Consider the following 25,298-nt stretch of genomic DNA (forward strand, 5'->3'; position numbering starts at 1 on the left):
ATGAGACCGCACCTCACTGATTTGGTCCCAGTTAATTTAACCCTTTGGCATGAAGTGGGTTGTGAGTGCTCATTAGCACAGTTTGTTTTTTGGATTTGTCTGGTCAAGAAATGGTCTCTCCCAACACCACGAGGCTGTAGAGAGAAGGAATCTGCCGGGGAGACCAAGAGGGAACTTGGCTTGTTTTCCCCAAAAAGCTTAACAAGTTCCAAATATTTTCTCCGTAGCTGCGGGAGTGGGAAGGGCAGATCCGCTCGGACATCCGGAATTTCCTGTCCATCCGCCAGGATGAGAAGTTCACTGGCAGAGCTATTGCCAGGATATTTCACGGCATTGGTAAGGGAAGCCGAGCTGCCTTTGCTCTTTACGTGGTATGAATTGCAATAGTACTAGGCAAGATTTTGCATGATCTCTGTGTGACCGCTGCACAGATCTCATTTTAGCCCTCCTTAAAATGGCTCTGTAACCATGGCCCTGGTGAAATGTGCTGATTTGGAGACTGACTGCCTCTTTTGAGACCGGACCCCACTGCTGTCTTTGTTGTTGTGAAATGGTGAGCAACATCTCTGTCTGATGGAGTGGAGTGTAACCCCCACTATTGCAGTCCAGGGGGGGATTTGAGCTGCAGGGGACCTCTGATCCTTGGGGAAGGGGGGCTTCTCCAGTCAGGGGGAGCGTGTATCTGTCACGATTACAGGGCAAACTGTGCTTTAAGGCCCCTTTTAAGAACTGATTTTGCTGCCTTTCCCCACTCTCTGGGTGGAATCAGAGTCTTGCCTCTCTCAGACGAGGCATCTGGGCTGCGGTCCCCTGGCCACCACCCTTGTTAGCCCAACTGGGCCAACTTGTTTGGCACCTGCAAGCCCTTTTCCTTCGAGGCCTTCAGCAGCAGCTGATTAGAGTGATTCAAAACCAGCTTGTTCCAAGCAAAGCCTCATGCGCTCACCCCCCAGGGCCAGAGAGAACAGAGCCACGGGTAAGACCAGTAACGGCCTGTGAACATGTTTCCCCTTACCTAGACCTTCATCTTTCCTTGCCAGCTTGGAAAGCTCCCTCCATCTCTGGGTTGGCAGCCAGCCTGCTTGCAGCTCCCGTTTTCCCCTTGCATCCCTGGGCAGCTCCAGCAACTCACTCCACCCCTCTTCCTTCTCTATGCCCCGCGTCCTCCAGCAGCTCGGTATATCCCTTTGGTCCTGAGTTCAGGCCTGGGAAGAGTAAACTCGACCGGCCTGCCTGGAGCCAGGCGGGGGTATTCCCCGGTTTATAGCATCCCACTCTTTCCTCAAGGCCCCTTGGGAGATCTCGGGGGACTGTACCTTACCTTTGGCCATGGTTTTGTTTCCTGCTGCTTTCCCTCCTCCCAGCCTCCTCTGATTTAACTCCTCGCTGCCAGGCAGGATAATATCAAACAGGTGAACTAAGGGGCCATATGGTGATTATAAAACATAGTAGATATAACTCCCTCATCCTGCCTGGGAGCCCATGCTGATGGCGGAGTCTATCTCCCTCTAGTGGCCACACCACATATAGGTTCAGGGATCTGCTCCTGCCTCTGAACTAGGAGACATGCTCCTTTCTGTCCAGGCTTTTAGATGAGGAATCAGGCCTCTAAAGATCTAGGCCAAAGCTGCACGTTCTCAGCAGCTATTAATGTTCAGGCCACGTGTTTGAAAGCTTTGGCCACTGCTCAGGCACTGCCACTCGATGAAAGACGGGGCATGGGCTTAGCAGCTGACTGGGGCTTTTTCTTTCTCTCACCAGGGAGCCCGTGTTACCCCGCCCAGATCTACGGCCGAGATCGCAGGTTCTGGAGGAAATATATCCACTTTGACTTCAATAAAATCATGCGCCTGGCCACAGAGGAGATTATCCGATGCAAATGAGCCTGCAAGGGCCGGGGTATGATCCACAGAACGTCTGACACTAACCAGCCGGGGAATGAAATGGTACAACAGCCACCAGAGCAAAGCCAGGGAGGCCTGGAGGCCGTGGCTCCTGTGTGCCATTCACCTCCCTGCAGATCCCTTGAGCTCCCTCGCGGGCCCTTTCTCCAATGGCTCTGTGTCATGATTCGAGCCCAGCTTAACTCAGTGCTGGCATCTGGGGCTCCCGCTTGCATTGGGAACTCTCTGCACATCCCAGCAGCGCAAGTACCCGCCTTTCAGAAGTGGAGAGGACGAGCCTTTGGCTGTGCCCAAAGGAGGCTGGGCGAGAGAAGAGTTAAAGCTCAAAGGTGACCCCCCGGCTCGCTGGGAGGAAGAGGCTTTGGGCGATTGTCCAGTTGACTGTATATAAATGTCCCTTTAAGGTGCAGTCCCCTAGATCTGCCCCAAGCAAATGCACCTCTCTGGCTCAGGGAGGCGAGTCACCCGCCCTGTGTGCTAGGGGTTTTGTCTTCCCACTTTGCAGGGCTAACTCCACTTCTGAGTTCCACTCATTTTGTAAAGCTGCACAAGATATCTGAACCCAGGTCCTGCCCCGGCAGCCCCTCACCTACAGTACAGGGGAAGGGCAGGCTTGGTTCAGCAGGACTTTTCTCCTGAGGTGTGGGCTGTGAACAGAAACATTCAGTTCCCACGTGAGATTTAACAACCATCATGGGAGGTGGCAGCATTTGGCTGGTTCAGGAGGGTGTGGGGCACTGGCCATGCATTTAGATGGGGCAGAGGAGGTGGAATACCCCTTCCAATATGACAGCGTGTGTAAAAAAGTAACAGACGTTCATGCCTGTATTTATGACCAAGCTTTGACTGTTGTGTTGTTTCCCCTCACTAACGATTCCTGTTGCTCAGAGTCTACTCCAATGCCTGTGGCGTATCTTCTCAGTTCTGTGTGATTTCCACCGACCCTCTGAAATCTTTGTCTCGCCTTGTCCATGTGGGACAATATTTGGGTTTTATATTCACGCTAATAAACAGTAACCGCTTTTTAAAGTGCCCATGACTTCACCTCTTGGCCCTTCCCTTCCCTGTGTGGGAGCAGAGTTGCAAGACTGTCTGTCTCCCTGGGAGCTGCTGGGGGTGGTGGGACACTGCGGGGGGTGGGGTTTGGGCATGTGGCCTGATCTCTTCAAAGACCCCTGATAGAAAGAGGAGCTCTAAGAGCCTGTCCCATCCTTGGTTTCTATCTGCATAAATAACCAGAAAGCAACAAACTCCACAGCCTGCCCTTGTTCTGAAGTGAGGCAGACTGGGCTACGCTAATCTGCACCACAGGCTCAGGAGAAGTGGGGGGAGAAGCTGCCAAATCCAGACAAGGTCCCAGCACCGTCCTGCAATCCTAGTTGGCTGTTTTGAAAAGGATCTGCTTTAGGAATGAATTTGTGGCAGGTCTCTGGCCTGTGTTATACAGCTGGTTGCAGTGGGCCCTTCTGGCCTTGAACTCTATGCAACTCCTCTTAGCTGCCTTTTTTTTTTTAATCCACTAAGCTTGCAGGCTGTCTGGTAGTTTAATAAGTAGATGTGTAGAAGTGATTTCAGAACTAGCCCCCTGATGCGTTTCTAAACTGCCCCCGCTTTGTGTGGGGTGCATGCTGTCATGCTTCATCTCTGCTAACGGCTGTCACTGGCTTTTCATGCTGCTGAAAGCTGGCGAATTGAAAGCACGGCAGGCCTCTTGCAAATGGGTACAGGCTGGGTGATGGGAGGGCAAGCTTCCCTGCCACCCTGCTGCAGCCCTGCTGTGGAGGGCCCCTGGTTCTGGAGGTGAGAGGGACCTCAGGGGGGGTCATCCAACCCTTAGCTCTGCTGAGACACCCTCTGCCCCCAACAACGGGGCACTTCCACCATTCCCTCGCTGCAGCTTTTAGCTGACAGTGTCCTCCCCCCTTCCTCCCCCAACCAGCACAGGGCAGTGGCTACAGAAAAAGCTGCCCAGGCAGCTGTGAAAATGGAGCTGGGCTAAGAGAGATGGGCCAGCCAGGGCGTGATCCCCAGCCCTCAGAACATCCTTCTCTCAGCAGCCTGCAGCATGGGGGAGGACGAGTCAGTGATGGAAAATCCCCATTCAAGGGGGAGGCTTAGGCAAAATACACCCATGTTGTGTGTAGCGAGCAGTGGGGCGGGGTGGGCATCACACTTGTACCTGTTTGCTGCCTGCTTACCATCACCTGTTTTAGCAGCGGTCAAGGACCTAGAAGTGACTCTTCTCAGTAGATGGGGTCTCTGCAGTGGCGGGTTGGTACAGTGTGGGGCTGGGGGAGGGGGCCAGCAGGTGTGGGGGGAAGAAGGGGGAGATGTGGCTGGTTAGGGCTATGGGCTGCGGAGCTGATGCAGGGGTGAGATGCATGGTGGAGGAACGGGGGGGAGCTCTTGAGCTGTGGGGCTGTGGCAGTGGGGGGAGGAGGGCAGGGGTGCGGTGCGGGAAGCTGCGGTGTGGGGTGGCACAGGAGCAATGAGGGGGTGATGTTGGGGGAGGGGGACGGGTGTGGGGTGGGGTGGCACAGGAAGGGGAGGGCGGTGCAGGAGCAATGAGGGGGGGCAGGGGGGCAGGGGACAGTGCAGGGGATGGTGGGTTCAGGTAGCACCCCCGGCCATGGCCCTGGGGGCAGGGATGTGGCACATGCTGGTGCCTGAGCCCCAGAGCCCAGGGCTGGGCCAAGCTGCCAGGAGCCCCCTGAGCCCTTGGGGGGGGCGGGGTCAGAAGGGGCAGCCACAGCCAGCCCAGCAGGGCAAGACACCACGGTCGGTCCTCCACAGCCATAGAGAAGAGCGAGGGGCATGCTAGAAGGGCCCCCTCCGCCGCCCGATACCAACGAGGAGCAGGCCAGCGGCCCAGACGGGACCCTCTGCGCAGCCCCGGAAAGGCCAATGGTTCGCTCGCGCTCGTTCCTCAGCCAGTGGGCGGGGCTAGTCGTCGGGGGAAAGGCGGCCCCTCTAGCCGCCACTTCCGCGTTCTCCGTGGCTGTGGAGGACCGAGGCGCTGCTGCAAAGACCCCTGAGCCCCCCCTCCCTCGAAGAGCCGCCAGCCCCTCGCAGCTCCGCCCGGGCCCCGGAGCGGCAGCGGGGGTGAGCCGAGCCGAGCCCCGCCCCTGCTGGGGGGTCCCTGGCCTGGGGGCTCTGCCATCTTGGCTGTATGGTCACAGTAGGTGCCCGGTCACCATGGTGACTGTCGCCCTGGCATCAGGCATCAGTTGCCATGGCAGCGCTGAGTTGTGACTATCACCCTGGCATCAGGCCCTAGCTGTGGCATGGGGGGGGTTGTTGCCATGGCAGCGCTGGGTTGTGACTATCACCCTGGCATCAGGCCCTAGCTGTGGCATGGGGGGGGGGTTGTTGCCATGGCAGCTGAGTTGTGTGGCATTAGCTGGGCATGGGGGGGTTGTTGCCATGGCAGCGCTGGGGTGTGGCAGCAGGAGGCCATGTGGTGTCTCTGTTACCATAGCAACAGGTGACGGGTACCATAGCACCTGTTGCCATGGCATGAGGTGACTCCAGGGCCTGGTCCAGTCCAGCCAAATGCCCCCTCCACCCCCCCAGCTCCCTGCACCCACCCGCCCGCCTCGCAGCGCATTTAAAACCCGTGGCACTGAGCCCCCCAGCTGAGGCAGGGCCCTGTGTCTTTAGCCCTGCTGTGCTGGGCCGGTCGGCTCGGCCTCGCCTCTGGTCGAGCCCCGTGCGATGCCCGTCTGTGCTTGTCTTCCCCACAGCCCGGCGGGTCTCCCCCAGCTCTTGTCCTGCGTGAGCCCCTCGGCCTGGGGCTGAAGGATGAACGCCAAGTATGTGCTGCTGGGGGGTCTCTACTTCGTCCAAGGCATGCCGTACGGGCTGCAGTCTGGCCTGCTGCCCATCTATCTCCGCAGCGTGGGCCTCTCCTTCACCAAGGTCAGCTTGGCCAAAATACTCTACCTGCCCTGGATCCTTAAGATGCTGTGGGCTCCTTTTGTGGATCAGTACCACACCAAGCAGGTCTGGCTGGTGCTCAGCATGTCTGGACTGGCGCTGGCCTGCCTAGCGGGTGCCGCTATGTCGCCAGAGACCAACTTCCTGCCCGTCGCCGCCATGCTGCTGCTCATGAACTTCTTTGCTTCCGTCCAGGACATCGCGGTGGATGGGGTAGCTGTTCGGCTCCTGGGGCAGGACGAGATCGGGTATGGGAACACCATCCAAGTGGTGGCTTACAAACTGGGCTCTGTGCTGGCGGGAGGAGGCCTCCTGACCATGATACACCTGTTGGGCTGGGGGATTCTTTTCTTGTTTCTGGCCATCATTTATCTTCTGGCCATACTGTCCGTGTGGAGTGCACCAGAACTGCGACTCACGCTGGGACGTCCTTCCCAGGATGGCCGGCTCCGGCCAAGAACCTTCAACCCTTGGAGAATTCTCCAGGAGCTCCTCCGCGTGCCGGGCACCCTTTGGACCGCTGGCTTTGTCCTCCTCTACAAGCTTGGTGAGTGTCTGCCTGGTGGGGGAACAGGTTCCTCCTGCTAAAGAAAGGAGCGTTTAGGGTGGAGTACTCAGCAGGGCTGCAGGTGGAAGGGAGCTATTGGATGTAACAGCTGTAAATCTGGACAGGGTCACCTGGTGGGGCTGGGTTAGGGGGCAAGCAAAGCCCTTAAAGCTCCTTGTGCTGTTGGACACCCCCACACGCAGGGAAGCTGATAGAACTTGGACTCAGCTGTGACTCACCTGATTGTGTCCTTTCTCTTGGCAGGTGAGCAGGGTGCCAACACCATGTTCCCACTCTTCCTGCTGGACCACGGATTCTCCACCCAGCAGCTCGGCTTCTGGAACGGGATGGTAGCCATGGTCTTCTCCATCACTGGTTCCTCGCTGGGTGGCCAGCTGATGTCCAAGCACAGGTTAAGTAGAAGGGGACTCTCCTGCCTCCCTTCTTGTATGGGAAGAAAGGGGTTGGTTTGTAGGTGGGGTGGGGGAGGCGTGCATGGCAGGAGAGGACAGGGAGATGCCTAGTGTTGTTTTGATTGGTCTTGGGCCTAGGTGCTGTATCTGATTCGTGATCCTTCCTCTCAGTCCAATGGGGAGGAACCAAACACAACCTCCTCACCCTTCCTGTTCTGCTTGCTCTACCCCTGCCTGCCGCGTCTTGCTGCAGTGGCTTCCTTGACCATCTCTGCATCGGGTTTGTGTCTCATTTCCAGGCAGCCACTGTCTCTGCTGAAGGCTCTGTTACTGCTCCGCTTCTGCAGCCTGAACTTACAGACCTTCTTGGTCTTCATCTACGATGATGGAGTGTCTCTCTTTAAAGGTGAGCATAAAGGGCTCCTCCTTGATGTGGGGTGAGGGGAAAGAGGACAGAGAGGTGGTTGGAAATTTGCCATCAGAACTGGGTTTGGATGGAAAACTGGGTTTTCAACTATACAACATTTTTTTGCAACAGGTTTCAGTTTTCTATAGAAAATTTTGATTTAGTCAAACTAAGCCCACCAGAACATTTCAGTTTGGATATGCTGCCAGCTTCCTGGCCGGACTAGGAAGCAGCACATTCAGGGACCCTCATGATGCACCCCCACCTCTCTCCAAGAGGGGGAGACCATGGTGCATCATGGAAGATATTATTCAATATGGAAGCCCAGGCTATAGAGGAGAACAGGAGTGCGAGGCACCCAAACTACACCTCCCAGGCGGCACTTTGAGAGCATTTCCAAATGCAAGTGTTTCAATTTTGGCTACATTTTCACCAAAAATTTGAAATGTTCTATGTGAAATTTAGACAAAAACAATTTAGTTTTTTCACAGAAGTTTTTAATTGGGGGGGGGGGGGGGAATGTTTCCCACCCAGCTGCAGGGTGTATTGATTTAAATCAAGTCGATTTATATCATTGATTGAAATGATTTAAATCACCAAGAGAAAATCATTGATTTAAATCAAGTTTCCCACTGATACTTCTTCACATATTTCTTAAGCAATGGTGCAAATCTGATCACTAAAACATGTGAATTTACAACTCAGTACAGCGTTTTACAACATCGAGGAGGGTATACTGTGTGTACTGCTTTAGATAACTTGATTTCTATTAATTTAGGAAATAGCACATAATACTCATTACCTGTGTTATGCTGCAGATGCAGCAGCAGCGCATTAGGAATGGTAAGAACTAAATCACACACACACACACAATAGCACTTATATTTTATTAAACTAAATCTTAACTGTTACATAATGTTTCACATTTGCAATTGCAGCAGTCTCCTGAGTTGCCAGCTGACGGCTGTCCGTAAACTCTTTTTAAAAATTTTTATTAACTCTAACAGACAAGCCATCACAACACTAAACGTACGCTGTTCTTAAAACTTCTACAACTAGCTCTCATCTTCCCCGCCCACTGTCATTTTTATTCATAGACTGAAACAGAAATACGAGTGTTCCTGCTTTTTCAACTCCCAGTTGATTTCTTAGCTTTGAGTGAATAATACCAAACGATGAAAATATTCTCTCTGTGCCTGCAGAGGAAGCTGCTGCTGTGAAAAGTTGGCTTAGCACCTGAAGGAACTCTGTTTCAAGGTGCCTGGCTAATGATTTCCACCAATTCAGGGGAGTGACTTTGTTCAAAACATCCTCAGTGAACATGTGCTGTTTAAATGGTTCTGCTCCAGCCCTGAAATTTATTATGATTGGCATAACTGAGGAGTGATTTGGAGATGCCCATGTCATGGCAGCAACATCTTCTTCAGAAGTTAGGCATCTACCTTTATATCTGGGGTCGAGAACGTTTGGAAGAAAATGAGGTGGCGTTAGTGCTTGATCCATTCGCTTCTTTATTGCCTGCAGTTTAACTTTCTGGTGAGGTATTTCTTTCTTCAATGTCTCTTGAAGTGCCTTCCAAATTTCGACAGCATCAGCAATGCAGCAACAATTTCTCTGAAGTTGGTTTAAGGCTATGGATATAGGCTTCAGTATACTGAGCATATCCTCTACATTCCTCTTTAATCCAATGTTAGATACTTTGGACGAGATACTTCCATCGGTTTTATCACGGTTTTCATCACAAAGTTTTATGAGAATAGGCCAGTTCTTAATAAATTGTTCAAAACAATCAACCACAGAATTCCATCGACCATCTTGAGGGAGAATTAGTTTGGATCCTCCTGCTTTCTTCTGTGAAGCTGAAGCAAAATGGTTGTTACGGAAGTATTTTGCGACTTCAACATTTTCTTTCATTCCTGGAGAAGACGTACTTAAGTCTTTGGCTAAAAGATGCATTAAATGGGCACTGCAGCCATATGTAGTTAAGGAGCATCCTTCCGTTTCTTCTTCTAAGTATCTTCTCATCTTTGCATCTCCTTCTTGCACTGCTTACACGTGACACATTTTCCTTTTTTACCAAGGGAAGGAATTTCTTCAAAATATTCCCAGGTAGAGTCTCTCATGCCCAGAAGCCATGACCACGTTTCTGTGGCAAAAATGTGGGGGAATATAGGAAGCTGTGTGTGTATTGAATAATGTCTTCCCTTTTTCTTTCCAGTCCACTCCACTGTTCCTTTCTACTCTGCCTCCGTCTTTTGTCTCTCTGTCTTTAAGACAGTGTCTTAACTAACTCCTCTGCCTTGCTTGGCTCATCTCCCCCACCACATAAGCACAGAACAACAGCAGTCCTGTCCAGCCTGTGTCTGTCTTTGCACATGTGACTTTAGTCTGCTGAGAAACAGAAACGGAAAGCCCAGAACTTTCGAGAAGCAAGAGCGGGTAGTTAGGCTGGACAGACTAGAGCCATTAATTCATTTTTATGAGACTGTAAGTGTAGGTTTCACATGTTTGTGATGAGATTTAATTGTAACTGTTATTTTTTAAACAAGAGAGAAATTTAGTATTTTATTGATTTACAAAAAATTTTAAAAATCCAATTTAAATTTAAAAAATCCGATTTTTTAATTTAAAAAAAAAAATCATTGATTTTTATCCACCCTGCCCAGCTGTTTCTGAGAGGTGAAGTGACTTGCCCATGGCCACAGAGAGTGTCAGGGTCAGAACTGGGAGCAGAACTCTGGAGAACTCATGCGCGTGGGCCATGCCTCTCTCCAACCCCGAACTGATCACCTGCGTTTCTCCCCTGTTGCCCTGTCCTGCTGAATGCATCATTTCAGGAGCTGCGATCCTCAGTGTTTGTGTCCAGCACTTCATCGGAGGGCTGATCACCACCCTGGCTTTCAGCGCCATGATGCAGTGCACGCAGAGGGCGGATGGAAGCAGACAGGTACCCTGCAACCAGCACCTCTGGAAGTGTGGTCCAAGTGGGACTTGCTTTGAGCGCCTACAATCCAGGGCCATTTCAGCCATCTGCCTCCCTGTCTGCAAACGGGGGATGTTTGTAGTATCCACCAGTGCCGGGGGGCTGCTGAGTTAACTCGTCAGTGTTCGTAAAGAGCCTTGAGATGCAAGTCTCTGTGTGGCCCTCCCAGACGTGAATGCCCCTGAGGGAAGCGTTAAGCGCACTGGGCCGGTGGGGACTCAGGCACAGAGAGGGGAGGCGAATTGCCCAAGATTACACAGGGAAAGGCCCCCCAGGCCATCCTGCTGCCTTGAGATGAGGCTTGGCTCCAGGCTGCTGAAGGGAACGACAGCTCAGTGCTTCCTGGGACTCCTGGGCCTTTCCCGCAGCCCTGGGGTGGCAGGGGTTGGCGGCACTGCCAGGTTTCTTGGGACTCTGTGTGACAGCGTACCTGGCTCTCCTTTGCAGGCCACTCATTACAGTTTCCTGGCCACCCTGGAAGTGCTGGGCAAGCTGGCGTTCAGCACCTTTGCCGGGAGCATCGTGGACTGGCTGGGCTTCAAATCCAGCTTCTGCTGCTTCCTCTTCCTCTCCTTCACCTCGGTGCTCTACGTCCTGAACGTGCCTCCCGGCGGGAACTGACGGGGAGATACTGCCTGGCTTCTCCAGGCATTCACTGTGGAGGGGGGGCCGTGGGCCTGGCTTAAGGAATCCTATTGCCAAGGAGCAGGATGGCTGAGCCACTCTCCGGCTGGACTTGCCAAGGCCTCGAGCAGGCGTATCAATTTGCGCTCGTGATAGACGTGGAGGAGCCCAAAAATGCTCATCAGAGGGCCAAATGCTGAGCTGCTGAGCTCCCACCCTCCTATGGGAGCCCGCAAGAATTGCAGGGGCTCAGGATTGCCCCATGGGGGTCTCGGCAGCTGTAACCAACGTCTTAAGATCTCCTCCTGTCCCATCTCCTGTAGGGCCTACGCTCCCGGCTTTCACCAGAGCTGCGTTAAGGAGCCGGCTCCCGTGTGTGCCAAGCCAGGGGTGATGCAGCTACCAGGAGCCGGCTCAGTGCCGCACTCACTCATCTGCTCACACTCCAGCCCCTGGATCTGAAATTAAAACCTTGGTTTATTGAATGTGTCTCCTTCTCATGCCCCTGCACCATGCTGCCTCCACCCTGCTCAGAGAGCCGCTGTCCGGACTGGGTCCCGTGCGGGAGCCTTGGGAAGGGAGGAGCAGGGCTGGCGGTTACCAGGGCCATGCGGGTACCGGGTTTGATGTTCTTGCTAATGGTTAGACTGGCACAAGCTGCAGCTGGCCACACTGCAGAGTGCTCAGCTCTGGCTCAGCCAGGCTGCTGTTGTAGGAATCTCAACAGCAGGGCCCTGCCTCTGTGTTAGCAGAGTCCTTCAGAGCCAGCAGGCACGTCTGCTTCCCAGCTTCTCACGCTGAGGGGGGTGTCTCGGGGTGCGGGAAAGCCACACCATCAGCTGTGGCCTGGAAACCTGCCTTACGCCGTTTGGGGGGGGTTTCTGCCATGCATATCATGGGTATAGACAACTGGGTATTGCGGGGCGCGGGGGAGGTTTTGGCCCCCACCAAAGATTTAGGGATTGAATTAAGGAAGAAAGAAAACAGTGAGCTAGGAGCAGAAGCTGTTTTATCTCATTTTATTAGAAGTGGATGAACGTAGTCACTGGACAAAACTACTCATTAAAGGGGGATTCCCAGCTGCTATTTTAGCATTTTTGACCCTATAGCCACCCCCCAGAAAAAGCTGTCCGCTCACCTGCGGTGGAGGAATGTGGGGGGAGGTTGAAGATGTTTGAGGAAGATACAGTGCCTTGTTTCAGGCAGTTAGCTCATTGCTAAGGCAATCATCAGCCCCAGTGTTACAGGGAGGTCGTTCCTATGGTTTGAAATAAGAAATGGGATCAGCAATGCTAACTCCACCGCTTAGCAAAGGTGTGTCTGTGAGATTAGAATAGTTACATCATCATCATTAGAGTAAGGGTTAAGAAAAGAAAGCTGGCTGGGCCCTGGATCTGACTAGGATCCTAGGACGTGGCAGGGTATGTTTTTCCTCCCCGAAATGCTCATGCAGCGTCACGTTTGCCCCGTGCTGCAGCATGCCCTTCCAGAGTGTGAAGAGTGGCTAAACTTAAACCACAACATGCAAAGAGAAGGCCCCTACCCCACCCGCAATGCACTTGTAACCTGGCTCTGGCTGAAGGATGCCCCAACATACCAGTAACAGGCGCACTAGCACTGTTCTCAAAAGGGCCTGCTGATAACAATCTTTCTAATCTCCATCAGACCCCTTTGGCCAGGAAATAGCAGCCGTTTGAGAGGGGTTACATTTTGGTCTTTATGTGAATCCTGAGACTAGGGCGCCTTTCCTGAGGGCACAATACAGCTGACTTTGCTGACGTCCAGCAATGCCTTTGATCACACTCAGCCCCATCGTTCAGGAAATGGGGGAGAAGCATGAGTCCTGCTCATGTTACCCTAAAGCTGCAGCTCCCTGAAGTCTTTCATCTTCCCTCTATTTCATTAATACTCTTTTCCCTGAAACTACTTGTAAAGTAGAACCTGAGCCTGCAAAGGGTTTTTCGAACACGTTGAACTAGCTGCTGTCAGGGCAAAACTTCCAGAAAGAGCTTCTGACAACACAGCTAATGTGTACCACCCCCGTTCTCAGAACACTGCCAAGGCAGGGGTTGAACTCACATTATGTGGGCTAGAAAAAGACTTTCTAGCCTGGTGGTGAGGGCGCTCGGCGGGGAGGGGGCAGGCCTAACATCCTGTCATTACTCCAATGACCGTTTACCGACAGTGGAACAGCTTCAGCAGGAAAGACTGAGAGTGCATCACCTCAGTAGCTGGGACAGTCTGCAGTGTGGGGGGCCCAAGTGCAAATCCCTTCTCTACGTCAGGCAGAGAGGGGAATTGCCCCTGGGTCTCCCACATCCCTGGTCAGTGCCCTGATCAGTGGTCTGAAGTTTATGAGACAGGTGCCAGGGCCATCTTCTCTTCCATTCATTGTGTGACTGGTGCCTCAGTACCAATTATTTTTCCCCTTCCTCCCCCCCTCCCCCTCCCCCCAAAAAACCCCCCAAAACTATTTGGTGAATTCACATCAAATCTGTGAATAATATTGGTTCACGCCAATGGGCATTTTTCAGTGAATTTACTATTAGCTGACAAAAGAAATCACCCAATTCTCAGAGCAGACCTGGTGCCAAAAGTAGTTCAGCACCATCTGGGACGTCCTGCGGTGTTTTCTGGACTCTGAGTTGGGAACAAACCCATAAAGTGACACTGACCCATGAACAAAACTGGAAGCGGAAGAGATGTTGCAGTAGACGGTGAAAAGGCGACTACTCATATCACATCCCCGCTCCAGGTAATTCCTGCGGCTAGGCGTTCCTGAGCAGGAAGAGCTCGCTAGTCCCACTGTTGCTGAAAAGTGTTGCTACAGAGCTTCATTTGTACAGGCAACTCACCCACAGTTCTAGTGGCTCGTGGGATGTCACCACAAGTATCCAGGAGCTTGGATTTGGGGGATTAGTGAGCCCCCAGAGAGGCTCATAAGGGGGGAAAAGATCCTTTCCAAGCAACTACAATTCTGCTTACGGTCCTAAGTGCTCATCTCTTCCCACCACTGGAGATGTGGCTGCAAGAGACGACAGAGAGGGAGGGTTTTGCTGCGGTAGCTGTTGCAGGGGCCTTGTGGGAAGAGAGAACCCAGGGGACAGCCGCGGCAGGAGAGCTGAATGGACTCTGCTGAGACCCGCCCCATTCTGTCAGTCTTAACGCAACCGAATCACGGAGCTGGGGTAGGTGGTGGCGCCTCTGGACAAGCAGCCCCGGGGGAGTGGAGCCAGGGCTGCAAACAGACATCGGACGACGACTGCTCCACGCCGATGCCAGCCATGAGGGGCTCAGTGCTGAGCGAAGTGGTGTGGTCAAGGGGCTATCAGCTGGGAGCCCTTGGCACAGGCAGGTGGAGGGAGTTAGATGGACGGCTGCCAAGGTTCCTGGAGGGCAGGGCAGGCGTTTTACTCTTTATCTGCACATCTGTTGCGTTGCTGTGCTGGTTCAAGTTTGCCTGTTCTCCTTCCATTAATAACAACTCCCTTGTGTGCACAGTGTCTCAGACAGCTTGTGTGCGGCAAGAGTTCTGTGTTCAGGGCACGGAGGGAGGCTGGGTTTGATTTCCCCAGGATTCTGCGTGGGAGCCTGAGTGGGTTCAGTTGTTTGTCAAGAGGGACACGCCATGTATTGACTCGCTTATTGCTGTGTTAGCCGCCTGGCAGCCCGGTTCCAGACAATTAGAGTCGAATTGGGCAGAGCGTCCTTATTCCATCAGTCAGAATTATAGTCAGCTCTGCAGCTCGTGGATGAGGGGCTCGTGCGTCTACATCGATACGGCTTCAGTGCAATCCACGCTGAATGCTGAACTCACAGCTCGGCAATGCGGCCAGCCACGTCTGCCCTGTGTCAGCTGGCTTGGCACAAATACGTGCTTCTCGTCCCATCCATTCCCCAAAGGCTCCAAGGAATCAGGACCTTTCTGTCCAGGAGGCATTATGGACTTCTTCGGTTTTCTCTTGTATTTCCTTTTCTCGTTGCTGGCCTGGTATCCACTGCTGGGACATTCCCTAGGCATGTCATAGCAGCGTAATTCTTAACGCCTCTGTGGGAGTAGCCACTAGATCCTAGACAGGTGGTGAGCACTCTGTCCTTTTGTGGGCAGGCCCGTCTAGCAAGAGCCTGTGCGTAGCAGAGACTGCACTGACGCTCTCTTGTGGTACTACGTGTCCTCACTGCTTGACGGACGCTCTGCAGAGCTGCTGTTTCTCAGTTGATAGCCTTAGACCAGAGGCTTCAAGCCTGTCTAATGCTTCCGGGAGCTTTTCTCCCTGCTCCTCCAAACGTCTTCCACATACATGATACAGGCCAATGTCTGCAGCAAATTCACAGCTCCCGCCGCTTTCTCCATTAGACGCTGAAATGTGCCAGGCGCTCCAGCTATGCCTTGGGGCATGTTGTGTTTGAACCGATAGAAACCCCAGAAGCAAATGAAAGCTGTCTTCCCTTTCTCATCTTCTCCAAGCAGGATCTGCTACCAGCTACTTTGAAGGTCCAGCGCCCGCTCACGGCCTAGCAAGCGGTCCTGGGCAGCTTGTATGTGATGCATGCTGTGCTGGTCAGCCAGTGCAACTAGTTAAAGTCCGGGATTTTACACACTTCCTAACCTTTCCATTTTTCTCCCTGACCACTGCCAAGAAGGCTAACGGCACATTGGGCTGCATTAGTAGGAGCATTGCCAGCAGATGGAGGGAAGTGATTATTCCCCTCTGTTCGGCACTGGTGAGGCCACATATGGAGTATTGTGTCCAGTTTTGGGCCCCCCACTACAGGAAGGCTGTGGACAAGTTGGAGACAGTCCAGCGGAGGGCAACAAAAATGATTAGGGGGCTGGAGCACAAGACTTATGAGGAGAGGCTGAGGGAACTGGGCTTGTTTAGTCTGCAGAAGAGAAGTCTGAGGGGGGATTTGATAGCAGCCTTCAACTACCTGAAAGGGGGTTCCAGGGAGGATGGAGCTAGGCTGTTCTCAGTGGTGGCAGAACAAGGAGCAACGGTCTCAAGTTGCAGTGGGGGAGGTCTAGGTTGGACATTAGGAAAAAGTTTGTCACCAGGAGGGTGGTGAAGCACTGGGATGGGTTACCTAGGGAGGTGGTGGAATCTCCATCCTTAGAGGTTTGTAAGGCCTGGCTTGACAAAGCCCTGGCTGGGATGGTTTAGCTGGGGTTGGTCCTGCTTTGAGCAGGGGTTGGACTAGACACCTGAGGTTCCTTCCAACCCTCCTCTTCTCTGGTTCTGTGGTGTGTTTGTAACTGGGAAATGGCTGCCAGTACAGGACAGCTGGGGAGGGTGTGTTTCGTTATCACAGGTTATTGGGGGATCAAGCCTATGCAGATGTTTGTCGAAGGGGTGTGTAACCCAGGTGCCTGATAGTGATACTTGATCTCTTTACGGCATCTCTCGGGGGTGGGCAGGAATGAGTTGTGTCTGTCCTTGTTGCTAGGCAGATGCAGTTAGCTCCCCGTACCCAGCAGTTGCTGCAGTGGGGTGCAGTAGTTTTGGGATGCCCTCGGTTCCCTGTCGCTACACACAGGTGCCATGAGGGCAGTTATTAGTCAGGCAGCTGCTTTGCGAAGGGCCGTGTGCACTGTGTGGGCTGGAAGAAGCTGAGTCCCCGGAGTAGAAAGCAGGCTCTTTTCTCTAACGCTGAAGCCTTTGGCAGGAGGTTAGTGACATTGTTAACCTCCCGCCAGGGGAGCCCGGCCAGTGGTAATTATAGAAAGGGGAAAGTCGGAGGGAAAAATACCTGATTTTATTTTAATTCTATTCTTTGTTTTAGTTCAATTGTCTCAACAAGTGTGAGCCACCAACTTTTCTCTTATTTAAATGTGATGATGGGGAAAGGGGCATTTATTTTGCTAGTCAATTTCGTATTTTTCTTGTAACTGTTTTTTTGTTTGTTTGTTTGTTTGTTTTTAACTGCGTGGTTGGTTATTTGGTAGCTGACTAAGTTAACTGTGTGGTTGGTTAATTGGTTACATGGTTGGTTAATTGGTTAGCTGGCTAGCTAACTGTGGTTGGTTAATTGGTAGCTGGTTAGCTAACTGTGTGGTTGGTTATTTGGTAGCTGACTAGCTAACTGCGTGGTTGGTTAATTGGTTACGTGGTTGGTTAATTGGTTAGCTGGCTAGCTAACTGCGTGGTTGGTTATTTGGTTAGCTGACTGGCTAACTGAGTGATTTCAGCAGAGGCGGAGGAAGAGTCTGCCTGGCTTCCCACTGAAGATTCCTACAAGCAAGGGGAGGAAAGATGTTGCTTTCGACTCCGTAGACTGTGTAGATTTGGTGATCAGAGACTCTGGCTGAGGCCTGATCTACACCATAGAGTTAGGTTGACAGAAGACAGCTTACGCGGAGCTAATTACGGCGTCTGCACCGCAGCCTCGGTCCCACCGATGTAAGCGCCTCCTACAGCGACATGACCGCACCTCCAAGAGCGGCAAAGGTTCTGCTGGTGTCGCCAGGGCAGTGCACTGTCTGTGTAAACACTGTTGGCTGTCATTCTTCAAAATGACGAGAAAGGCTGGTAGGATCCCGGCTGTGGACCCAGTGCTGGGCTCTCAGCTCGGGCTGTCACCTCCAGCTAGAGCCCTGCCCCCTTGGGCTACTTCCCGCGGGCTCCCTGTTCCCCACTCCCCGCAGGGAGCCCGGCAGGAACTCTGTACAGGGAGCCCCAGGGGGCTGCCAGGCTCCCCGCGGGAGCTCTGTGCGGAGCTGAAAGCCCAGGCGCTCAGCCCCCCACGCTGCCCTCTGAAGTCGGTGGACGCTCTCCTGGGCAGGACGTGCACCACTGACAGGAGGGGGGTTGTGTGGACATGAAAAACCACAGTCATTACTGCCGGGGCTGTAAGTCGACCTGACATAGGTGGCCCTACGTGTGAGTGTAGACATGCCCCGAGACCTGGTGAGCTCAGCCGAAGCTTTGGGCAAGTCTGTCTGTCTCACGGTGGGTCTGTGGGAATTGACCCGGGTAGCCTGAATTTGCTCCTTTCTGTTTGTGTGTCACTGAAGATCAAGTATGTGGACTATGAAATGGCCATGTTAGGTTGTGCAGATCAGGTTGCAGTTGTTGTTAATTATGTTTCTTTATCATGAGATTTTATAAAGTTGGTACTTCAGAATTACATTCCTACCTACTGTTCTTTTGGGGACTTGAATGTGGAGAGGCTGAACCCGTGCAATCCTGGCTGAAAATCCTTAGAGACTGAATTCTGGGTCTCCAGGTGCTTTTCTATGGGACATTGGCTTTTTTAGGCACTGGTGAAGGGCAGTGAAGCAGACGCTAGCCCACCCAAAGGTTACATTTATTTTTGTCAGGTGTCTGGGGATCAAGAGGATTTAGCTGTCTGTGAAGGGGGGTGTTTAGTTTTCCCAGGTTCCTGGGAAACTGGTACTCCAGGTTTCTGGGGACTCAAGTGCATTTACTTTGGCAAGATCTAGAAGAGATTAGATATATTTGAACCCAGCTCTCATTGTGCTGTTAACCGCAAGGTAGAAAGTTTACACACAGAGGGGACTCAGCTTGTATTCAAATTAGGCAAACTGGATTCTTCATGAGAAGCGTGGATCACATCCTCATTGGTCCACACCAGCTTGCAGAGTAGTACCCAGTCACCGTACCACCCCTCGGGGACTGAAACAAAGCAGCTGGACTTCACTTCCCAAGCTCATTCGCCCACAGACCGTGGCTACCAGGGCTGGAGCTGTTGAAAGTGAAGTGAATCCCACCTGACCTACACAACTGGTGACTGCAAGGTGCCCAGGTGAGCTGGAAAGTCCCTCTTCACCTTTGCCACAGCTGGTCAGTTGACTTTTATACCTGCCTTTCCTTTCAGCCAAGCGAGGACATGATCCTTCTAACGCGCCCCCTTCCCAGGGGACACGCACGGAGCTAGAAATTCAGTGAGGGTGCAATTCGCCCCGGTGCCAGGAGCCAGGAAAAGAGTCAGGCTCCACATTAGTCCTCAGACTAGGATGGAAGTGGGATTGCACTGGTGACTGGGCCTCTTCCCAAGGCAATTTCTCTCTCAGTGACGCAGATGCATAAGGTACAAGCAGGATTTTCCGACAGGTTAACCCCAGTTGTTTCGGAAGGGTTGTGAGTCAAAAGCTGGCAACTCGCATCTTTGGCCGGAGCTGGAGCCAGTCAGAAGAGCAGGCGAGAAGCTGGCTGTGTGACTGCTTTCCTCCAGCCGGCTTTTCACTGAGCCAAGCCTTCCAGGGTCTGGTTTAAACCCCATTTTATCAAGCCTGAGGCAATAGCCCCACTTACGCCCTGTCCACATAAAGATACTTCACCTTCGGTTTTTGAGATCTCCGGGTCAGAGACGTTTTGCCCTCTCCAGGGATCAGTGCAACTCTGCAAGGACTGGCAGTGACACCAGGAAGCTTTTCAACATGGAGTAGGGTTTGTTAGTCACCTGCAACCTAGCCTGGGGAAGACCTTATGTGAGCAGAGAGAAGGAAAGGTAAAGACATAGTCCATCCTGGCCAAGCCAGGGGTCCCTGGAGCCATCCTGCTGGAGGAACCACCCTTGTATCCTCTCTGTCTCTCTGTTCCTTTGTGTCTCAGTCCCAGGTGAGAGCTCCGGCTTCTCCCAAGACCAGGTCCTTCCCTAGCGTCCTGCCACCTCCTGCTTCATTGTCTTCCTTCTGCAGACTCAGGCTGAGTTCTCATGTTCCACCTCCTGGAGCGTCCCGTGGCTGGGTGTCCACTGTTCAATCCTGGGGCTCCCCATTGTCTTTCTAGCTCCTCCATTGATCTGGGTCGGTTTCAGCCAGACCTTTAACAACCCATTCATGCCAACCCAGGCTGCTAGCGACCCAGCACCCCTGTCTCCTGCTCTGCTCCTGCTCTGGGTAGCAACCCCTCATCGAGTAAGTCACAGCCATGCATCTGATTCAGAGAAATAATACAGGTAATTCCCTCTTTGTCACATCATCCACAACACTTGATATTTAAAACAAACAAACAAGGAGAATTCCAGCCAGACACTACATTAGAGGTGCAGCTGAGAGAGCAGAGCAGTAATGCAGGGACGACACATGGCAGGGGTGATGCAGTTATCCGGGAACCAAGTGTCATAAGCTCAGGAAATGCACAGTTAAGGTTAAACTTAAAAGAAACCCACATATGTTGCGTTCACATTAGAGCAGCCAAACAACCTTAACTTTGCCCTGCCACAGACTCTTCCAGCTTCCCATACAGTTAAAACTCCCTGCGATCTTGCGCCTGCCTGCATCAGAATAGTCTCTATGATTCATGAAAGCTTTTTCCTGTTGTTCTTCATTGCAACAATGTTCTTCATTGGCAGAAATCTTCATTCTGCCCCACTGCGGCACCATGGAAACCCCAGATCCGTATGATTTTAGGGGGTTGACGTACAGAGCCTGGCTGCCGGACGGATAAGGACCTGTATTAAAGGATCTAGCCGCCCTGAGACAGGTTCACCGGCTCAGCCATGTTTTGTCCCCAACGGCCGGTGGAAGCTAATCAGAAGACGCTGTCATAAGCCCAGAAGGATGGACTAGTGGGCAGAGCAGGGCCCTAGGATTTAAGGGACCATGGTTCTGTTCACAGTTCTGCCCCTTACCTGCTTCAGGATCTTAGACAAGTAGCTGGCTGCCTGTGCCTCAGTTTCCTGCCCTGTAAAGTGAGGACCATTGGGGGGTGTGAGGTGCTCAGCTGGAACGCGCTACGGGCAGCGTTTATTCGGAATAAAACATTCCCGTGATCTCCTGTGTTCACAGTGCAGGGATGGCGTTTCTCTGGCGTCTGTTGCTGACTATCGGGATCCTGGCCGGGACGGGGGTGTCACAGGGCTGCACCCCACCGCCTGGGGGTAAGGAGCTGACACAGTTTGAATGGAAACTTGTTCTTCGTATTTTATACTCCATTCCCTTCTGCCCCGGTCTCTGCCTAGCAAGACTCTTCCCCCGCTGCCGCTGCTAACTTGGGCCTGGCCGCCAGCGGGAGGGGGCAGATGGGAGGGGCTCCATCTGAACATTGTGCCCCATCCCTGCCTCGGGGAGCAGCTCCGGCTGGGCATGGGACGGGGGGCTGAGAGAGGCTCTCTCTGGGCTGAGACCCCAGCACTGACCTGCTCTCACTCCTGTCCCTTGGGGCCAGGGCTCCCAGTATGGACCTGCCTCTCGTGCAGTGGCTGGTTTGCGTGACACTGCTGGGAAGCGGCTCTGGCTGCGTGTGGGATACAGGGCAGCTGGAGCCCCCTTGTGATGGGTACGTCCCACCTCCCCTCTCCTTGCAGCGCAGAACTTGGCGCTGAGACGCCCGGCCACTCAGTCCTCCACGTACAAAACTGGCGTGGCTGAGAACGCCGTGGATGGACAACGTAACGGGAACTGGTTGCAAAGCCCCTGCGGCCACACCCAGGCCGACCCGGACCCGTGGTGGACCGTGGACTTGGGCAGCCGGCATTCTATCTCCGCGGTGATCGTGAAGAACAGGGAGGATTGCTGTGGGGAGAGACTCCGAGGGGCCCAGATCCGCGTGGGAGACTCCCTGGAGGACCACGGCAAGCAGAACCCCATGTGAGTTGCTTCCCCAGTTTCTGGATGGAAGGAAACAACGCGTCACTGAGCACAGGGACCCCGGCCGGGCAATCCAGGGTAGAGCCGGTCTCCGCAGGCCCCTGCCTGTTCTCTCGCTGCCCGCACAGCTGCTCCTCGTAGAGAAGCATCTCATCCGAGGTATAGAAACTGATTTTCCTGGGATCCATAGATTTCTGGGGCCTGAAGGGACCTTTCCAAAGTCCAACTTCCAGTATCTCACAGGCCAGAAAACCTCAGGGTGATTCTACCCTGAGCCCGTCATTTCAGTGTGAGCAGCCGGGTATCTGTCAGACAGACGTCCAGTCTGGATCTAAAGACGCCAGCGAAGGCGAATCCGTCGTGTCCCTCAGGGAGCTGCTCCAGCGGTTACAGACCCTGCTAATACCGGGTACCTTATTTCTAGCCTGAACTTGGCTGGGAGGGGAAGAGGGACGCTCGGTCTCTTACGGTCTCTGTTGTTTACGCCGTACGTTGGCCTCTGCAGGCTTCCCACTCACTTGTGCTCCCTGATCTCAGCCTTTGCTTTTGTCTTCTGCTCTTTGCAGCTGCGGGACCATCACCGACACCGCAGCAGGATCCCTCAGCACCATCTGCTGCAACGGGCCGGAGGGGCGCTACGTGACCGTCACCATCCCGGGCAGGGCCGAGTATCTCACCTCTGCGAGGTCGAGGTCTACGGCACCCAGCCGGGGGATCAGTGCTAGGAAGCGGGAGTGACGCACCTTCTCCCTGCGCGGGGGGCAGGAGACGGGGGAGGAGAGGTGGGCGCGCAATGAGCCGCTGTCCCTTGATAAACGCCGCCGGTCCCTTCCTGCGTCTCTCCTGTCGTTTGTCTCCACCCTGCACTGTTCCGGCCGGATCTCCCATCGCCTTCCCTGCTCCTGCAGGCGCCGGGTTCTGATCCCACAGGAGCCAGAGGGGCCTTGGCTCCAAACCCCAAGTTAATCCAGGTCTGCTGCTTCCAGCCCTTCCCTTTTCCCACGGACCACTGCCCATTCCCCAGCCTGCTCCCCCGCTGCGCACAACCCGCTCTCTGGATCCCCCGCCCTTCTCCCGGCCTGGCTCTGAAGCTCCCCTTCTCCATCCCCCCATCAACCCAAACAGCCCTCCCCTGAATCCCAGCTGGCTCACGGCCCTGCTGCCGCATATGCTAGCCCTGGGCCATCAGCAGAGCAAGCTGGGCTTTGGGCTGTGCCTCCATGCGCTCTGCAGCTGCCTGGGCCCTTCTGGGATGCCTCTGACCGCGAGGAGCCCCAGGAGCTGGGAGGAGGACAGCTGCCATGCGGCAGATCCCAGGCTGGGGCAAGTGGGCACGACTCCACTGGGGGTACAGCCATTGCAGCCGCTTAGACCAGGGCTGAATTTGGCCCATCTATTGTGCCACTCTACCCCTGAGAACAGCCTAGCTCCATCCTCCCTGGAACCCCCTTTCAGGTAGTTAAAGGCTGCTATCAAATCCCCCCTCACTCTTCTCTGCTGCAGACTAAACAGGCCCAGTTCCCTCAGCCTCTCCTCATACGTCTTGTGCTCCAGCCCCCTCATCATTTTCGTTGCCCTCCGCTGGACTCTCTCCAACTTGTCCACATCCTTCCTGTAGTGTCAGATGATCGTTAGCACCTCTACCTCCACCGGGCTAGTGCAGATGTTTCTGTTACAAGCCTTTGTTGACCCACTATCCCCGCTGGCGGCGCCGTGTTACCCGCACGCTAGCCCCGCGCACAGGCCCTGTCACACCAGGCCTGTTCTCCGAAATTCCTCCCCTTGGGGTCCCCAGCGCCTCCCGCTGCCTCCTTCTCACTCTCAGCCCAGCCCAACCCTTGTGTCTGGTGGGCCCTGGTCCTTAGCCACTGGTTTTAAACCATCTGTTACCTCGGCTGGCACCAACCCGCTCCGCCGTCTGTGAGTTGTGCCACGCCCAGCGCCTGTCACACGTCCCAGCACAGCCACCACAAGCGGCCGTGCGCGCTGTCTTGGGGGGAGACGCGCCCGGCTGCTACCTACCTGTGCAGTGAAGCGTGTGCGAGTCACGGCACCAAGATGTTGGGGCTCCCCCGGCCATCCTGTCGCCTCAGTTCCCAGCCACAGGTCGCCGGAAAGCACCAGGCCAGAGTCCGATGTGCAGGCAGCGCTGCGAGGGGTTTATTGGGGTTACACTGACAAGCGTAAAACCAGAGCCGTGCCTCCAAGCCCATCCCACCAGCCGGGCTTATTGCGCTCTGCGCCGGGAGAGGTCCCTGAGTCTATACCCATGGCGCGCCCTCTTTCCCCGGCCATGGGTCACGCCGACGAAAACCCCTCTCCAGCCTTCTGCTTGACAGCCTGCGTTATACCTGCAGCCCCCCCAGAACCACCCCTGCCCATATACGGTCATGTGCTGCTGTGGGGGGTCTGGGTCTGGGGGCTTTAGTACAACCCCGTTTGTACCCCACGGGCGGGGCAGGGCGTGGAGGGCACAGCCTGGCCAGGGTCAGTTTATGGCCCTGTGTGTCTGTTTCTTTTTAACGCCGCCCTCGCTTTCCCAGCCGCCTGCTTGGCCTCGCTCTGGTGTCTGCCCTGACGAGGAGGCAGCGCGTTCCCGCACGTGTGCACTCACGTATCACACCGACACAGCGCCTGGAAACGTGTTCGCTGCAGCCTCGTCTGCCCCCCGTGACAGCGACAGCCCGGCTCAGAGCGGGCAGGCGGGACCACACCATGGCTGTGCTTTGCTGACAGGTGCCGTGAACCTTCAGCCAGGCACGCCGGCCCCGCTACCAGCGCCGGAGAGACACGGGCCTGGATTCCTACACACACCGGAACGTGTACTGATCTCCTAGCAGGGCCCCTGTGTTACCAGCATCCTCGCCAAGCACCGGGCATGTGCTGGCTCTGGGTCCCCCTCTCCTGGCTACTGCCAGCAACCGCAACAGCTGGTCGGGACTGCCAGGTGGGGGGGCTTTGGTGGTCAGGTCGCCGGTTCGATCCCTGCTGCCCATGTGGCCCCGGTGTGGGCCGTGCCCCCCCGGGGTTGTTCTGCTCCTGGTGGCAGGTCGGGTCCAGAGCAGGTGGTGCATGGAAGGTGCCAGCCAGCCGGCTGCTGGAGAGACCCTGCTTCTGCTGGCCAGAGCTGTCCCCAGAGTAGGGTGGAGCAGGGCGACTGCCCCAGGCCCTGCGTTTTGGGGAGCCCCCTCTCCAGCCTGGGTGGAAGGGGAGCAGCTACAGCCGGCCCAGCTGTGCAGCAGATGGGGCGGGAGCCAGGCAGTGGGGTATTGAGGGGGCCAGGCCAACCCGGCTGCGGGGCTGGCATGGGAGAGGCGGGCGCCGCGTGACGGGTAAGGTGGGTACGTCAGCTAAGGGGGGGAACAGCGGAGCCTGCCGCCCCACACAAGAGGAGGTAAGCGATGTGTCCCCCCCCCCCTGCGCAGGTTCAGACCCCCTTTTCTCCCTGGGGCGGCGCTGTCTTGTGAGACTCTTCCTGCCCTGCGCCGGGGGGGGGCATGAAGTCTGGGGGGGGAAACACCCCAAATGCTGGCTCAGCCCCTGGGTGCCGGAGCCCCAGGGCATGCCATTGGAGCCGGGCGAGCGGCTCCCCGCCCAGTGTGCTGTGCCCCGGGGCCCGCACCCCCCCGGGGCCGGCCTGGCTGCTGGCTGCGGAGGAAGGGCCTGATCCTGCCGCGCCGGTGCCAGGCGCACACGGACTGACGGGCTCCGGTGTGGACGTGGGCTGCAGCTGTGGGCTCGTAGCCAGGAGCGGCTCTGCTGGCCGAGCCCCTGGGCCAATGGGTGCTGGAACGCAGCTGACCCCCACTGGCACAGAGCCACAGGATCGGGGTTACACCCCAAAGAGCCCCGCTCTGCTTCCGGGCGCGCCACACAGCCTCCCTGCTGCCTCGCCTGCCCCCCGGGCTCCACCCCCTGCCTGCCCCAGGCGCT

The 25,298-nt window shown here is 54.8% G+C and overlaps 3 protein-coding genes across 4 annotated transcripts in view; all 3 read left to right on the forward strand.

Annotated features, from left to right (window-relative positions):
* RECQL4 (RecQ like helicase 4) overlaps positions 1-2,936 on the forward strand; it is a 34,837-nt gene extending 31,901 nt beyond the window's left edge. Inside the window, exons 24-25 of the mRNA XM_067560105.1 lie at positions 228-336; positions 1,762-2,936. Of these exons, the coding sequence (XP_067416206.1) occupies positions 228-336; positions 1,762-1,883 (231 nt within the window). The 3' untranslated portion in view covers positions 1,884-2,936. The remainder of the gene's footprint in view (positions 1-227; positions 337-1,761) is intronic.
* A 1,942-nt stretch (positions 2,937-4,878) lies between these two features.
* Positions 4,879-13,008, forward strand: MFSD3 (major facilitator superfamily domain containing 3). Of its 2 annotated transcripts, XM_067560107.1 has the most exons (7): positions 4,879-5,006; positions 5,648-5,822; positions 6,036-6,387; positions 6,652-6,799; positions 7,100-7,206; positions 10,044-10,153; positions 10,637-13,008. In XM_067560107.1, the coding sequence occupies exons 2-7, from the start codon at positions 5,706-5,708 to the stop codon at positions 10,808-10,810; spliced, it is 1,008 nt and encodes a 335-aa protein (XP_067416208.1). In that variant the 5' UTR covers positions 4,879-5,006; positions 5,648-5,705; the 3' UTR covers positions 10,811-13,008. The 2 variants fall into 2 exon arrangements, with proteins under 2 accessions (XP_067416208.1, XP_067416207.1); XM_067560106.1 differs by having other exon boundaries at positions 5,648-6,387.
* A 7,563-nt stretch (positions 13,009-20,571) lies between these two features.
* Positions 20,572-23,965, forward strand: LOC137161041 (fucolectin-like). Its single transcript, XM_067560043.1, is given in 5 exon segments — positions 20,572-20,656; positions 21,083-21,365; positions 21,932-22,041; positions 22,044-22,336; positions 23,909-23,965. Coding segments are annotated over 4 exon segments (525 nt in total). The 3' UTR covers positions 22,091-22,336; positions 23,909-23,965.
* Positions 23,966-25,298: the final 1,333 nt, after the last annotated feature.

This window comes from Emydura macquarii, unplaced genomic scaffold (assembly GCF_026122565.2).
Source record: "Emydura macquarii macquarii isolate MOO-44397 ecotype Brisbane River unplaced genomic scaffold, CSIRO-AGI_Emac_v2 contig_2246, whole genome shotgun sequence".
NCBI lineage: Eukaryota > Metazoa > Chordata > Testudines > Chelidae > Emydura > Emydura macquarii.

Coding starts and splice junctions, on each gene's coding strand:
- MFSD3 (XM_067560106.1), top strand. CDS start 5,706: ATGAACGCCAAGTATGTGCTGCTGGGGGGTCTCTACTTCGTCCAAGGC. Junction 6,388..6,651: donor TGTCCTCCTCTACAAGCTTG/GTGAGTGTCTGC, acceptor TTCTCTTGGCAG/GTGAGCAGGGTGCCAACACC. Junction 10,154..10,636: donor GGGCGGATGGAAGCAGACAG/GTACCCTGCAAC, acceptor TCTCCTTTGCAG/GCCACTCATTACAGTTTCCT.